We start from the raw sequence: 17,278 nt of genomic DNA, 5'->3' as shown, positions 1-17,278 counted from the left end.
GCAGTGATAACCAGGAAGTAAAAGTCTAACACGATGTGCACTTTTTAAACCATATATAAAGATGAAGGCGGCAGATATACATGTAAAACGTATGTAGGGAGATTTGTTTTATCTCTGTGTAGTATCTGAGGCTGTCACCTCTTGCCACCATATATCTGCTTCTTATACAATAACATTGTACCCAACCTCTTCTGCTGTTGTAGCCACAATGAATTAGCTAGAATGTCATCTAGTGCCGAGAAAAAATGGATTCTAGCTGAAAATGAATGCACAACAAAGACGCCAGATCCACTCCAGTGCAGCACATGCTCTGTCTCATTAACTGATAACAAGGATGCAATAAAAGCATCTAGAAGTCTGCATGTACATTTATGGGTGGCCCAGGTGCCACAAAAATCGTGGTGCTCTTTTGTGCAAATTCTGACTTTACCAGGGGAAATAATTTGTCTTATAACGACAAGTTTTCAGGCCAGACTGGAGTTCATCTTTAATGTAAAAGGATATAACAATTACATGGTCTGTCAATTACAAACTGTGTCCTGTGAAAGTCTTCCTGATTGGGCATACTTTGAGTGGTGTTCTCATGCTACATGATTGCTGGTAAGTGTTGTTGATGTCCTAAAGAAACTAAAATAGTAAAATGCCACTTTCAGCCAGAGGTTATGAGCATAAAGCGGTAAAAAACCCCAAACCAAAAATGTATTTTATTGCATTTTATCAATCATTGGATGTGAGTGAATGCGTTTTTCTTTTTGTTTTCTTTGGCTTTTATCCCTCTGTTTTCATCTGGCGATCTGGCCAGTAACACACCCCCTGTATTAGTGAGACACCACTCTAGCTGAATTAGCACAGGAGGCACAGCAGACAGCAGCATTGTCAGCCTGGGGGGAGGGCAGTGTTAAATGTATTAGCAGATTTAGATACTCTAACAAATTGAAGCCAAACTCCAGATAATTCTTTATATTCAATTACAGAAAACAGATTTTTCCTTTTGAGATAAAGGTTTTACATTAATAAATACAAGCTGATGATTTTAAGCACTCCTGAGATTGTTAAATGGTGTTTTGTCTCATCCATGTAAATTGATGCATTCTGCTGGAGAGCTTGTGCTTTTGAAAAACTACAGACTTGCTGGCTTGATCACCAGATGAAAATAGAAGAAAGAAAGCCTAAAAAAGAAAATTAATTCTAGAATGAATGCAAAGAATTGTTAAGTTGCAATATAATGTTTGCTTATATGTTCACACAAATTCTGTAAATGTTCACTTCAATTGTCCAATTATATTCAGATGAAATGAAGTAAACAGGGATTTTTCTTTGCACACTATTGGATAATTGAAGTGAATCTTCACCCAATTTGAGAGCAGATTCTCAAATCCTTTAGGCTGGGTTCACACTGCCGTGTGGAGTGGCTCACAGCAGGGGTCCGCTGCGTCTCTGTGTACCATTTCAGGACTGAATTCGGTCCAGATTTTTAGCTGAATTTGAGCCTTAAATGGACCAGAAGACACACAGGACTTCTGTGCAATTCGCTCCACAGCCTTCCCGGAGCTGTGTGAACTGGCTCCATTGAGAGCTGGTCACAGTTTCCTGACATGCAAATTGGATGCAAAGAAACCCACATCCAATTCGCAATGGTGCAAATCCAGCTTTAGTACATCAGCCTCATTATCAAGGCTCAAACTGATTAGATGAAATGCTAAATAACTGTGTAAAGGGAGAAAAACTGAGAAAGGGTAAACCATACTAATAAAGCAATAAGGTAAATGAACTAACCTTCAAATCTCACCTTGTGGCAAGTCAGTTTCTATCATTACGATCTCTGGCAAACAAATTTTGCATCAGACGTGCTTTCAGGTGCACTGTCATAGCTCTTCTGCTAAACCATAAACAGGTAAGTTGGGACTGACAAATTTGGTCAGTCTTGGAGTGCAGCAGATGAGAAATACTTCAAACTTTCTTCCCTTGGAACCTAGAAGTTGTAGTATTGCTATCAGCTTACTGTCAGCAATAAGGATGAGCTTAGGCGTGTTCTCAACTCCACGTGCCTGCAACCACCAGGAGGCTGACACTCCGCAGCGCTAATCGCAGCCAGTGAGACATTTCTCGATCCGCAGCTGCACAGATCAAGAAATGACTCACTACCTGCGAAATGTCAGCTTCCTCTCAGGCGCGGGCACGTGGAGTTGTGAACACGCCTGAGCTCATCCTTAGTCGGCACCTATGCAGGAAAAGACAAGGACTGGGATGAAAACAAATTGCAATATTGCTATACTGCAATAAGGGGTTGTTTATACCTTTCCTACATGGATGTATGTTGATTTTAAATTATGTTTTTATGGGCTAACAGCCAACTTTGTTGCGTGGGTGTTTAGTCAACTATACTAGAATAAACTTTTATGTTTGTATAATTCTCTGTGTCTGATCTCTTGAGTAGTCACCTTAAAAGTCCCTCCAACCCTTTGTGTCAATCATTTACTTATTGTTACTGGGATGTGATGCAGGATAGCCTAAAACACTTATTTGATCCTTTTATTTTTTACATGTATTTTCTTTTAATGCTGTGATTGCCACATGTGTGCACTCAAAGTGTACAGTTACATATAGTAGGTGAGGTTGGGAAAAGACACAAGTCCATCAAGTCCAACCTATGTGTGTGATTATATGTCAGTATTACATTATATCTCTGTATGTTGCGGTCATTCAGGTGCTTATCCAATAGTTTTTTGAAACTATCGATGCTCCCCGCTGAGACAACCGCCTGTGGAAGGGAATTCCACATCTTTGCCGCTTTTACAGTAAAGAACCCTCTGTAGTTTAAGGTTAACATCTTTTCTTCTCATTTTAATGAGTGGCCACGTGTCTTGTTAAACTCCCTTCCGTGAAAAAGTTTTATCCCTATTGTGGGTCAGTACGGTATTTATAAATTGAAATCATATCCTCTCTCAAGCGTCTCTTCTCCAGAGAGAATAAGTTCAGTGCTCGCAACCTTTCCTAATAACTAATATCCTCCAGACCCTTTATTAGCTTAGTTGCCCTTCTCTGTACTTGCTCCATTTCCAGTACATCCTTCCTGAGGACTGGTGCCCAGAACTGGACAGCATACTCTATTGTGGCCGGACCAGAGTCTTGTAGAGCGGGAGAATTTTGCTGGTTGGTGAGAGTACCTGGCAACTGTACACGTATTATCAAACCCTGTCTGTCTGCCTCTCTGGCTAAAGACTTCTGCTGCTATATTTTATACACTAGCTTATGTCCTGTTACCAACTCAGGCTTGCCGCTTGTCCTGCATCTACTGCTTGCCACATTGTACATGCTGACCATCCCTTTATACTGATTTTTGCCTGGTATCTGCTGCATGCCTGCTATATGGACTTTTTATTACACACTAACCATTCCTTTTTACTATAAAGGAAAAAAAACTTGCGAGCCACAATAGTCCAATACCCAGTGAAAAACCAACATAAATCCAAATACCCAGCTGCAAACGCAGATCACGTATTCATGACCATGCAAATAAACATAAACAAAGAAATTGCGCTGCGCTTAAATGTATATCATATGTGACTGTTAACCATAGTGATATCAAAAACCATAAAAATGATATAAATATAAAAAAATATAAAAAGTAAATATAAATATATCTCTAATTCCTCCTAAATGCAATGTGCATATAAATAGGTTATTTAATCATACTATGTGTGCATAAAATAAATAAATTGATCAGAAGTGAATCAAAAAACACCTAATAATAAATACTCTGCATATAATGAATGAATAAATAAAAAGACGTGCAATACTTGCAATACTTCACACAAAGTGTAACATGCAATGCCTCAATACATTCATATGAGTGACAAGTGAATCTTAAATAGATCAATGTAATCCCTAATGGTGAAATATCATCCAAAAAAAAATTCATATAATAGTGTTTAGAAAAAATTCCCAAAAGAAAGTTCTGTGCATAATCGTGTTCCAAAAGTAAATTAAATGTTAAAATTATCCAACGTGCTGAGTTCAGGTGTCACAAAACATGCCGTGATGTGCCTCAGTGACCCCCAAAGTGATTGCGCTCACCTTAGAGCGTGTGACACAGTAATCAGCTGTGTCAAATCACGCTGTGGAGCCACCCCCGGGCTCTGTATAGCAAGCAAGATACTACCTCCAATCAGGCTCCCTATGGCTCCATGGACATCATACCAGAAAGTAAAGAGAGACTATATAGTGTAATTCCGCCAAACAATATTTATTAAAATGAAAAAACACACACTCCCCACAATGGGGTACTCACATTTTCCAGGTGCTACTGTACACCATACAATATAGGTTTAAAATCGCTGATCGGCGTGCTGTGGGGTATCAGATTCTCACAACTCAGCTCTGTGCTGTCCGCTCCGTCCTGGCCCCTCCCCTATGCGTGTTCGACACAGGGAGTCACGTGTCTTCATCACGTGTCCCCCTGAAGACGACACGTGACTCCCTGTGTCGAACACGCGTAGGGGAGGGGCCAGGACGGAGCGGACAGCACAGAGCTGAGTTGTGAGAATCTGATACCCCACAGCACGCCGATCGGCGATTTTAAACCTATATTGTATGGTGCACAGTAGCACCTGGAAAATGTGAGTACCCCATTGTGGGGAGTGTGTGTTTTTTCATTTTAATAAATATCGTTTGGTGGAATTACACTATATAGTCTCTCTTTACTTTCTGGTATGATGTCCATGGAGCCATAGGGAGCCTGATTGGAGGTCGTATCTTGCTTGCTATACAGAGCCCGGGGGTGGCTCCACAGTGTGATTTGACACAGCTGATTACTGTGTCACACACTCTAAGGTGAGCGCAATCACTTTGGGGGTCACTGAGGCACATCATGGCATGTTTTGTGACACCTGGACCTCAGCACGTTGGATAATTTGGACATTTAATTTACTTTTGGAACACGATTATGCACAGAACTTTCTTTTGGGAATTTTTTCTGAACACTATTATATGAAATTTTTTTTGGATGATATTTCACCATTAGGGATTACATTGATCTCTTTAAGATTCACTTGTCATTCATATGAATGTATTGAGGCATTGCATGTTACACTTTGTGTGAAGTATTGCACGTCTTTTTATTTATTCATTCATTATATGCAGGGTATTTATTAGGTGTTTTTTGATTCACTTCTGATCAATTTGTGTATTTATTTTATGCACACACAGTATGATTAAATAACCTATTTATATGCACATTGCATTTAGGAAGAATTAGAGATATATTTATATTTACTTTTTATATTTTTTTATATTTATATAATTTTTATGGTTTTTGATATCACTATCGTTAACAGTCACATATGATATACACTTAAGCGCAGCGCAATTTCTTTGTTTACATTCCTTTTTACTGACCCTTACCTGGTATCTGGTTCATATCTCCTTAGTAACTAAACCTGTAAGGTACGTTTTTTCATAGCTTTATAAAAGGACAACTTATAGTAGTATTGTATAATGGTAATATTTTTTAATTGCTTTCTTCAATATGCATAAGTTTTTTCACAATGGATCCTCACAAGGTATATACCTTTCCAAAGTTGTTTACCCCTGTTGCGTCTATACCATGTAACAATTAACAAGTCTATCAGGTTTTTTTTTTTCAACCCAGCAGGCTAAATGAAAAAAAACAAAGGAGCTTGGTGTTCTAACTAACCAATGTTAGTACAGCGATCCCCCTGCTGACATATTGTTCTGACAGGGGACTGCCCTTCCTCCAGAACACACCAGTCAGCGCTCACAGCCATTGTCTGTCAGAGCTGATCTGATGGCGATCGAATGCTGGTTTTCCAGCATGCACATTTGACAGAAATCAGCCACTTGGCCAGCTTCTGTCCAACAGGCTAGTGTACACACGGGCCAAATGTCAGCCGGTTTCTGTTGAACCAGCCGATATTCGGTCCCTGTGTACCAGGCTTCAGTGTTGCATTAGTTTTAATTGATTGTGTGTGTTGATGCTTAGCTGGTATAACCTTAAACTATACATAAATATTTGTATTTATTTTATTTTTGAAGGAATTGGAAAAACCACCTTAATCCATAAAGCCTCTGAAGCTTTAAAGTCAACTGGTACCCCCATTGATGGCTTTTACACAGAAGAAGTTAGACAAGGAGGCAGGAGAATAGGATTTGATGTTGTTACCTTATCTGGAAAACATGGAATTTTGTCAAGGATTGGGTATGTTTAATTAAAATTGTAGTTGTAGCTTTAAGATCTTTGTACTCTCAACCTCTGTTAGATTGAATTAAAGGGATTGTTTTGTGTGCTATGAAAAAGGGATTTCGCTCTGTATAAGCAATAAAAGACGGAGCGCATCTAAGAGTATCAAAGGTAACTATGCTCCGAAAAATGTTGAGTTTTACTGATTTTCATAAATTCGGGACTTTCTTTTATCTAACTTTTTTTTTTGTGATCTACCTCCTTACTCTGCATCGTGTGGACTCCCATTATCCAACAGTATTGTTGAATGTGGTACACCCAACCTTGAGATGTGTTGTCGAACACCTCTTAGAAGTTGACACTGCAATTATGCTTTGAAAGCTTGTCAGCAAGGACACAAATTGGTGCTTTCTTGGCCCACTCACCAAGGTGAGCTACTTTCAGTTATTTAATCACTTGCCAGACCAATTTTCAGCTTTCAGCGCTGACGCACTTTGAATGACAATTGCGCGGTCATACAACACTGTACCCAGATGAAATTTTTATCATTTTTTTCCCACAAATAGAGCTTTCTTTTGGTGGTATTTAATCACAGCTGGGATTTTTATTTTTTGTTAAACAAACAAAAAAACATGGAAAATTTTGAAAAAAAAAAAAAAAAAATCATGTTTCATAGTTTGTTATAAAATTTTGCAAACAGATAATTTTTCTCCTTCATTGATATGCGCTGATGAGGCGGCACTGATAGGCTGCACCGATGGGCATGGATAGGCACAGTTAAGGCGGCACTGATAGGCACAGATAAGGTGGCACTGATGGGCACTGGTAGGTGACACTGATGGGCACTGATAGGTGGCACTGATATGCATCACTCTTGTGGAGGCACTGATGGGTGGCACTGTGGGCACTGATGGGTGGCGCTGGTGGGCACTGGTAGGCGGCACTGCTGCCTATTGCTAGGTGGCACTGGCACTGGGCACTGAGGATCTGGTGGCGCTCGCCCTGATCGTTACTGATGTCCCTCTCACCGACGCCGGTGATCGTCAGTTTTTTCCTCCTCACGCTGTCAGCGCGAGGAGAAAAAATAGCCGATTACCGGCTCTGTTGATGTCACATGATCAGCTGTCATTGGCTGACAGCTGATCATTTGGTAAGGGGTCGGGATCGACCCCTTACTCCTATCTGTGATTAGGCGAGTCTCATAGACTCGCTTATCACAGAGCGCGCCGCGCGTGCCCTGCAGGGGGCGCACAGGCCGCTCGTGCATGAGACGATGTCAATGGACGTAGTCCCGGCAAAGCAGGTCTGCGCTGTAGCCGTCATTCGGCTATAGCGCTGATCCCTAGTGGTAAGTTTTCTGCTCACTCACCGATACTGTTAGATGCCCTCTGTCTTTTGTTTATATACAAGACTTTTATGCTGGATCTCCAAGCCCCCTATTACTAGTGTGGGGTATTGGACTTTGAACTACAAAATCTATGTCTTGCAGTTCATTTAAGAGACATAGAAATTCAGAGACTAAACCGCCTACAGGAAGATTTGGACAGTGGCAAACAAAAAAATGTGACCAGCCAGGGATAGTTACATAATTAGTCATTTAAAAAAGACACAAGTCCATCTAGTTCAACCAAGAGGAAAAAAAAAAAAAGAAAACCCCCATATACACTGTTCTATACCCACAGTTGATCCAGAAGATGACAAAAACCACAATAAAAGCATGATCCAATTTGCTGCAGCAGGGGAAAAAAATATTTCCTGAACCCCCAGGAGGCAATTTGATATTCCCTGGATCAACCACCCCTGGTGTTGTTAAATGTTAGCATCCAGTTATATTTTCTGCATTTAGGAATGCATCCAGCTGTTTTTTTTTTTTTTTTTTTTTTTTAAACAATCTGTTGAGCTGTATAGAACTACTAGTTGAAGGAGTCAATTTCACAATTTCACAGCCCTACAATGAAAAAGTTCTGTATGTGAAGGTTGAATCCTCCAGGCGTAAATAGTGTCTCCTTGTCCTCTGTAATGACCTGAAAGTGATAAACAGTACACCAAGTTCCCTATATGGACCACCTATGTATTTATACATCATAATCATATCCCTCCTTCATTGCCTCCTCTCAGGATAAAATATATTCAGTTCTGCTATTCTTCACAGCTGAACTCCTTGATGCCTATCAGTTTGGCTGCACTTTCTCCAGTTCTCTGATATCCTTTTTGTGAACTGGTGCCCAAAGATAAACTGCATATTCCAGATCAGGTTACTAATGATTTGTACAGGGGCAAAATTATGTCTTTCTCTCCCTGGGTCTATACCTCTTTTAATACAAGTATTTTGTAAGCTTTTGAAACTGCAGCTTAGAATTCCATGCTGTTTATAAACCCCTTTGCACCTAAAACAAATGTTAATGCCTAAGCACAATTTTGCAACTTTGAGATGTGCATCCAGGTGGATTATACCACATTTTTTTCAGGACAAATTGGTGGTAAATGGTAATGGATATCTCCTGATTTTTTTTTTATTATTAAAGGAAAACTGGCCCAATATATAAAAAAATAAATATATATTAAAAAACTTTTTTTTAATTTTTTTTTATTTTTAAATTTAGCTGAATATTTCTTGCTACTACCTTAACCTTCCACCAAAGAACAACCCAAAATTAATTCTCCTGCTCCTGACAATCACAGCGATACCACATATGTGTAAGTTAGTTATTGTTTGTACCTGTAGTACAGCCCAAAAACAATAGTGCACATTTTGCTTTTTTTTATCCTACCTAAAACACACTGATACTATTAGAAAAAAAAAATCCTGCCCAAAAAATACTGACCATAAACTTTAACCCTGGCACTGACCTAGATCAAACCTTGATCTAGGTCAGTGCTCCCAGCACAAAGATTCGCAAATATGTGGCCCCACAGAAAAAAAGCCCAGTCCATTGGGGCCACATATGGGTACGCTCGGCACCAAGTGGCTACGTTTATGATCTGCCAGAAAAACCCAGATCCTTCTTCACCATTGACACCCCAAGCTGTTCCCCTCTTAGGATAAATGATGCATGCATGTATTTAGCCCCCAAGTGCATAACATTTATCAACATTAAACCTCATTTGCCACATAGTTGCTCAATTAACCACTTCCTGACCAGCACATGTACATATACTTTGGCAGTCCTGCACAAAATGGCGTACAGGTACAGCGGCTCCTTTAAGAGCCTTAGCAGGCGCGCGTGCCTGCTGCGCGGTGGGGGACCCGATGCGCGTGGCCGGTGATCACGGCATGAGAGACAGAACGTAAGTGTAATGTAAGTGGTCCCAAAAAAGTGACAAAAGTATCTGATCTGTCTGCCGCAATGTCGCAGTCCCGATAAAAATCGCTGATCACCTCCATTACTAGTATTAGTAATACTAGTAAAAAAATAATGTGCAAACCAATCAATATACGCTTATTGCAATATTTTTTTTGTTTTTTTTTTAACCAAAAATATGTTGAAGAATATATATCAGCCTAAACTGATGAAGAAATTTCGTCTTTTAAAAAAAATTTTGGGGATATTTATGGCGGACATTTCGGACATTGTTAACACATTTTTGGGACCATTGTCATTTATACAGCAATCAGTGCTATAAAAATGCACTGATTCTTGTGTAAATGACACTGACAGTGAAGGGGTTAACCACTAGGGGGCGGGGAAGGGTTAAGTCAGTACTAGGGATGTGTTCTAACTGTAGGGGGGATGGGCTGTGTGTGACACGTCACTGATCTCTGCTCCCGATGACAGGGAGCAGTGATCAGTGACACTGTCACTAGGCAGAATGGGGAGATGCTGTTTACATCAGCATCTCCCCGTTCATCCTCTGCGTGAGGCGATCGTGGGTATCCCCGCAGCGATCGAGTCCGCGGGACCCGCGACCCGACTCACGGGTCGACTCACGACTAATCTCCGAATACAGTCTTTTATCCAGTTTGCTATCCATTTACTGAAATTTTTAAGCCTGTAAATATGAACTTGCACATTACCTGTGTGTGGGGAACTATGGCAAAAGATTTTGCAAAATCCAAGTATACTCTATTCACATGCACTCCTTTTTGTCTGTGTTTTGTTTACTTCCTCACAAAAAGAAATCATATTTTTTTTATAACTTTGTTGATTTTCGTGAATCCACGCTGACTATTGCTTAAAACATTATTTTTTTTAGCAAAAACTCCTCTACAGTATGTGGTCTTTTAGTAAACTCTCAAGTATCTTCCTGAATATAGAAGTTAAATTAACCGGTCCATAGTTGCTTAGTAACGACTTTGACTTCTTTTTATTTATAGGCACCACATTGGCCTTGTGCTAGTCCGTAAATGGTTTCTAAAATTAGAAACAATGGCTTTAGAATAACAGCTTAACTCATTAAAAACCGGTGGGTGTATGCCATCCAGTCCAGATGTTTGTTCACCTTTATTTTGTCTAAGTCTTTCTGGACCTTATCAGTTTTGAACCATTGTGGATAATTTGGCATGTCATTACTATCCCTATTAAGGACTTAAGCTCCCCCCATTTTCTTTTGTATACCCAGAGCTGTATATTTACCTTCTCTTTTTCACCAGTCATCAACTCAAAATTATCTTGTAAAGGTCCTACATGCTCAGACCTGAACTTTTTACTATTACTATTAGAGCTGCACGATTCTGGCCAAAATGTGAATCCCGATTTTTTTGCTTAGAATAAAGATCATGATTCTCGCGGCGTAAAATCTGCGCAAATACAGTGTGACATAAAATATTGCAACAACCACCATTTTGTTCTCTAGGGTCGCTACTAAAAATATATATATGTGTGCGTGTGTGTGTGTGTGTGTATATATATATATATATATATATATATATATATATATATATTATATAATAAAATATATATATGTTTGGGTGTTCTAAGTAATTTTCTAGCAAAAAAAATGGTTTTAACTTGAAACCCACAAATGTCAGAAAAAGGTTTAGTGTTTAAGTGGTTAAACTTTCCTCATTTACACACACCTCATTTGAAGTCTATTCCTTTGACAAATTGTTACAATGTTTAGACTGCGTTCTACTGCTAAAGAATGTTGTGATTCTTGGCAGACTGCCCGTTTTTTTTTTTTTTTCTTCCTTTCTCTGCTTCAGCAGTGCAGAGTGAATTCTCTGCATACAAGGAATCGGGAAATACGGTACTTTTGTCAAGATCGCAACGGGGAAAAAATTGTGATAATGATTCTTAACAATTAATCGTGCAGCTCTAATTACTATATTTGAAGATTTTTGGGGGTTTGTCCTAATGTCCTTTGCATCCTGCTGTTGGTTTTGAATTTTTGTGGCCTTGATTTCCCTTTTATATATTCTGTTATATCCTATAGTGTTCCTTAATTTTTATATTTTTTAAAATGCTCTTTTCCAATTATTCATAGCTTTTTTTAACTTTGGACATGAGCCACATACGTTTTTGGTGAAAAAAACGAATGGTTAACGCTGTGCTTGAAAATTAAATATGTTAAAATGAAAAAAATTAAAAACAAATGAATATATGAAGCTGCCGGCACCAGAAGTGCTAAATACAAAACTTAAATCAGTGAAAAACATGGGGTGGGTACGGCGCTCAATGTATTGATCAAAAAGTGAAAACTAAATGAATTAACATTCAATAGTGGTAAAAAGTATAAGTGGAAAACTAAGGCAGAGTCCCTATACCTCAAAACAGGGAAAATAACAAAAAAACTAAATGAATTAACATTCGGTAGTGGTGAAAAGTGTATGTGGAAAACTAAGGCAAAGTCCCTAAATATCAAAACAGGGAAAATGACAAAAGCAATCCAATAAAACAATACAAGTGAAAAATAAAAATAAAATAATCAAATCTTATAATAGCAATAATGAATAATGTAAGTCATAAACATTGAAGTGAAATGTCACAAAATATGAGGCAAGAAACATAAAAAAAAAATGTAAGTGATCCCAAAATATGCAAAAAAATATTCACTCATATGAATATTATAATTGCAAAAAATAAAAAATGTAAAAAATTCCATCAAATAAAGTCCCAGATTATTGTGACAATAGATGAAAAATGTCCATGCAAGTGAAACAACCAAACGCAGTGAAAAGAAAAGTAGAGGCCCTTCCTCCAAACAGGTTATGCACCCAGAGTGAGTATGTAGTCTCCTTACCCGCAGGAATGACCGCAATGGCGGTCTCACCAAGGTCAGGGAATTGGGTCTCCCAAAAACCTATACAGATGTCCCGATCAGCTGGGTCCTTATCACTGGCGGTCATGCAGATCCAATGGCTTCAATATATTTGGAGGCACTGACCCTAAGCTAGGGTGATGTCATCAGTCTGCTGCAGGCAGGAGGAAGCATGGCCTCAGCCCACCCCTCATACATATACTGTATATGGAGCTAGGTCCACTTTGAGCTCGACCTGGCTACACCTGAACCCTCCACTCTATGAAGCACAGACTGGAACCCTGCACTCTTTGTGTAGTGCACACCTGAACCATGCACTCTGTATGTAGCACACACCTGAACCCTCCTTTTTTGTTATTTTCCCTGTTTTGGGGTATAGGGACTCTGCCTTAGTTTTCCACTTCTACTTTTCACCACTATTGAATGTTAATTCATTTAGTTTTTTTCCTCTCACTTTTTGATCAATACATTGAGAGCCGCACCCACCCCATGTTTTTCCACATACGTTTTTATTTTGAGACTTTTAAATTTATTGCCCATGGGAAATATACACTATATTACCAAAAGTATTGGAACTTTTTATTGGCGTTAACACACACACATGAACTTTAATGACATTCCAGTCTTAGTCCGTTGGGTTCAATATTAACCTCCCCATGCCCATGCTACAGCTGAAAGACGGGAGGGCGTCCATGTATGTCCCCCCGAGCATGCGCCACCTGCGCGTCTTATGATCAGCGAACCCGGCCCCTTACCATGTGATCAGATAGAGTGTATATAAGGGCGCACTAAATAGCAGGACCAGGCAGATAATGTCTATATTGAGTAGAGGTATTCAAATGATGAGGTCTTCAAACACTTAGAGCAGCACTCAAAGAGGGGAGCAATCTCTAATAAAAGGCGCCTCTAAGTGCAAAATTAAAACGTAATATTTTTAATATCTCCAAAAAGCATTAAAAACACTTACAAGATATAAGAATGAGGGGAGCATTTCACATGTTTTTAAGGCAGGTGATCCGGTATCGGGAAGGCCCCAGTGTGTTAAAGGTTTCCAGGGGTGTCGATATGCAGCAGCAGAAGATACCAGGGTGACCAGCAGATGGATGCCACAAGCTCTGGAAGCACTGGTGGAGCAATCGTGCAGTGAGTCAGCGTTGGACATGAGAAGAGAAGGATCAGGGCTGCTCTGTGCAAAACCATTGCACAGAGCAGGTACGTATGACATGTTTGTTTTTGTTTTTTCTTTTAAATCTGAACCTTTATAAACCCTTTAATAGAATACCCAGGTATGACATGGAGAAATGAGACCACGAGAGGGATGGGAAGGGAATGCAGATGGGATTTTGTTTTATTGTCTATAATAATAACAATAGTTAGTTGATTTAGAATCAATCATTTTATAGTATGAGATAGAATTAAATGACTTCAGGAGTTTATACACTTTATGTAGGGAAGAAGCCAGATCTGTAAGTGTCAGACTGATGTCGTCCGCACTAAAAATAAATTTTTAAATTTCAGTAATGACTTTTTTTTTTTTTTAATTAGGTTTATAAAATATTTCATATTTACCACTTGCTGCCTGTAGATGGTGAACTATGTGTACATGTTCTTTGCTCTCTGAAGACTCCTTTTTACAGTTGTAGTGCTATAAATAGCTAAATCAGTTAGAACAGTGAACAGACACCATCCTTCTTTTCTAGGAGAGGTGGGAATGTCTCAATTAGCCTGCAGAAGCTGTCTAAAAAACCTGAAAGACCATTTACTAGTTGCTTCTTCCAACTTTGTGTCACAGCAGGAAAGAATGGTGAAATGCGGTCAAAGGTAGAAGTAGTGGGAGCTGTGGGAGATCCAGGAGACCAACACTTCTGGAAATGTTGGTTTTTCAAGTGGACTCCAGATGTTGAAAACTTATGAGCAGAGTGCTGTCCACAGGATGGGCAACAATAGTATATACTCTGATTTTACAGGTAACCGCAGTTTTAACCAATTTTTTTGCTTTAAGAAAATAAGTTCTCGTACAGTACAGGACACAGGCAAAGTATTCATAGACCCTGTGTTATATACTGGCAAAGCTTTCGAGGACACCAAACCCCCCTTTGAGTGCCTCCCTCATAACCCCACTTTGTAAGTCCTCAGTTTTTTGCCAGTGCCCTAAGACAATGGACCTCTTTTCTCTTGCACAGAAATTACTTTTACGTTAACTAGTATATTATTTAGTTTTATTGTTGGATTCTTTGACTCTTAAATCACTTCCTTCACTGCTTTCTAATACCACAGATAGAAGCAGTGCATCTGGATCAACACGACCTTCGTAAAACCTTAGGGGCCATACCTCGACTCCGTACTGTTGGGGCGACCTGTAAAGTTGATTCAAGGACCTGGATCCTGTACAGGCACTCACCTTGATTCTTAGTGCAACACATTGTAGTCAGCTGCATGATGCTTTACAGGTCCAGGGCTGTACTCCATTGCTTTGGAACCCAGACCTTGAAGATCCCTTCAGGGGTATGCCCCACTGTGACCGAAGAAGCTGGACTTTTATATACAGTTTAGCATGGTGGACAAGTAGAACGGAGTCCCCCTGTTTTTCTGACCATTACTGTAAAAACCAGGGCTTTTGGAATGTTTTCACCTTACAGTGTAAACTTTTCAAACTTGGAGTTAAAATATAACCACTTAGAGCTCAGTCTCAGGTCTATGACCAGGTGTTACATCACACCACTGGTCGCACACTTTACCTCCACTTCTGCCTGATAAGGTACTCACGTACTTCCTTCTGTCCTTTTGCCACAAGGATTTGTTACAGGACAGTATACACCAGGTTGACGAGTACTCTTTCTGGACATGATTACCCTATCTTCCGCACCTTACTTCGTAAGTACCGCCAGGGGAATACCCTCACCTGTAGCGGAAACCATTTGAAAGGGAGCCAAGGCTAAACCCCAGGCAAACATTCATTCTGCTGAAGACCCGCACAAAGCTCAATCTCAGAGTGATGATGCTTTCTCTTACACCTGCGCAGGAGCCGATTTTAACATTGGTCTATCTGAAGCATGCAACAAGTGGCCTACCTGACAAAATTAGAATTTTTGGCATCAATGTCACGATTCTTCAAACAACTAACCTCCATAATACAGCTATATTTGTCCAGGACTATAAAACGCAACACCCTTTCACCAGCTCTTCCATCTCTACCTGAGTCAGATCCTGATATGACGAGACAGACACAGAAGAAAATAAGGAGGAAACGGGGCTAGAGGACATGGTGGAAGATTCCCCCCCCCCCCCCCCCCACACTTTTTTAACATCTGAAGCAAGGAGCTTCACACAATGTTTGCTAATGTTTATAAACTAAATGCTGCCATGCATAAAAGCCTTGGGCATTTACTGAATTCATGGCTGAAGACCTTATGTAGGAAGGATATACAGTGCCTTGCAAAAGTATTCACCCCCTTGGCATGTGTTTTTGCCTCACAACCTGGAATTAACATGGATTGTTTGAGGATTTGCATCATTTAATTTACAGAACATGCCCACAACTTTGAAGATGTTTGTTGTTTGCTTCACAATAAAAAAAAAAAAAAAAACAAATAGGACAAAATAACAGAAAAAGTCAATGTGCATAACTATTCACCCCCCTAAAGTCAATACTTTGTATAGCCACCTTTTGCCGCTATAACAGCTCCAAGTCGCTTTGGATAGGTCTCTATGAGCTTGCCACATCTTACCACTGGGATTTTTGCCCATTCCTCCTTGCAAAACTGCTCCAGCTCCTTCAAATTGGATGGTTTGCGCTTGTGAACAGCAATCTTTAAGTCTGACCACAGATTTTCTATTGGATTGAGGTCTGGGCTTTGACTAGGCCATTCCAACACATTTACATGTTTCCCCTTAAACCACTCAAGTGTTGCTTTAGTAGTGTGTTTGGGGTCATTGTCCTGCTGGAAGGTGAATCTCCGTCCTAGCCTCAAATCACACACAGAGTGGTAAAGGTTTTGCTCAAGAATATCCCTGTATTTAGCACCATCTATCTTTCCCTCAAATCTAACCAGTTTCCCAGTCCCGACTGCTGAAAAACATCCCCACAGCATGATGCTGCCACTACCATGTTTCACTGTGGGGATGGTGTTCTTTGGGTGATGTGATGTGTTGGGTTTGCGCCAGACAGCGTTTTCTTTGATGGCCAAAAAGTTAAATTTTAGTCTCATCAGACCAGAGCACCTTCCTCCATACATTTTGGGAGTCTCCCACATGCCTTTTCACAAACTCAAATGTGCCATTTTGTTTTTTGCTGAAAGTAATGGCTTTCTTCTGGCCACTCTGCCATAAAGCCCAACTCTATGGAGCGTATGGCTTATTGTCGTTCTATGTACAGATACTCCAGTCTCTGCTGTGGAACTCTGCAGTTCCTCCAGGGTTACCTTAGGTCTCTATGCTGTCTCTCTGATTAATGCCCTCCTTGCCCAGTCCGTGAGTTTTGGTGTGCGGCCGTCTCTTGGCAGGTTTGCTGTTGTGCCATGTGCTTTCTGTTTGGTTATGATAGATTTGATGGTGCTCCTAGGGATCATCAAAGATTTGGATATTTTTTTTATAACCTAACCCTGACTTGTACTTCTCAACAACATTGTCCCTTGTTTGGAGAGTTCCTTGGTCTTCATGGCAGTGTTTGGTTAGTGGCACCTCTTGCTTAGGTGTTGCAGCCTCTAGGGCTTTTCAAAAAAGTTTGTATATGTAATGTCAGATCATGTGACACTTAGATTGCACACAGGTGGACATCATTTCACTAAATATGTGACTTCTGAAGGTAATTGGTTGCACCAGAGCTTTTTTTGGGCTTCAAAACAAAGTGAGTGAATACATACGCACATGCCAATTATCAGT

At 39.9% G+C, this 17,278-nt stretch overlaps 1 protein-coding gene across 4 annotated transcripts in view; it reads left to right on the top strand.

Moving 5' to 3' along the window:
- Positions 1–17,278, top strand: part of NTPCR (nucleoside-triphosphatase, cancer-related) — a 146,495-nt gene that overhangs the window by 70,243 nt on the left and 58,974 nt on the right. For all 4 annotated transcript variants that reach the window (XR_012243939.1, XM_073627547.1, XM_073627546.1 and 1 more), the window contains exon 2: positions 6,055–6,217. Coding sequence is in view for 3 of the 4 variants with exons in the window: in XM_073627547.1 (XP_073483648.1) it covers positions 6,055–6,217 (163 nt within the window). In the remaining variant the exon portion in view is untranslated. The remainder of the gene's footprint in view (positions 1–6,054; positions 6,218–17,278) is intronic.

The sequence above is a fragment of the Aquarana catesbeiana genome, linkage group LG04 (genome assembly GCF_042186555.1).
Source record: "Aquarana catesbeiana isolate 2022-GZ linkage group LG04, ASM4218655v1, whole genome shotgun sequence".
NCBI classification, from domain to species: domain Eukaryota; kingdom Metazoa; phylum Chordata; class Amphibia; order Anura; family Ranidae; genus Aquarana; species Aquarana catesbeiana.
Note: the sequence above shows the minus strand (reverse complement) of the source record. Positions and strands in the feature narration are given on the sequence as shown.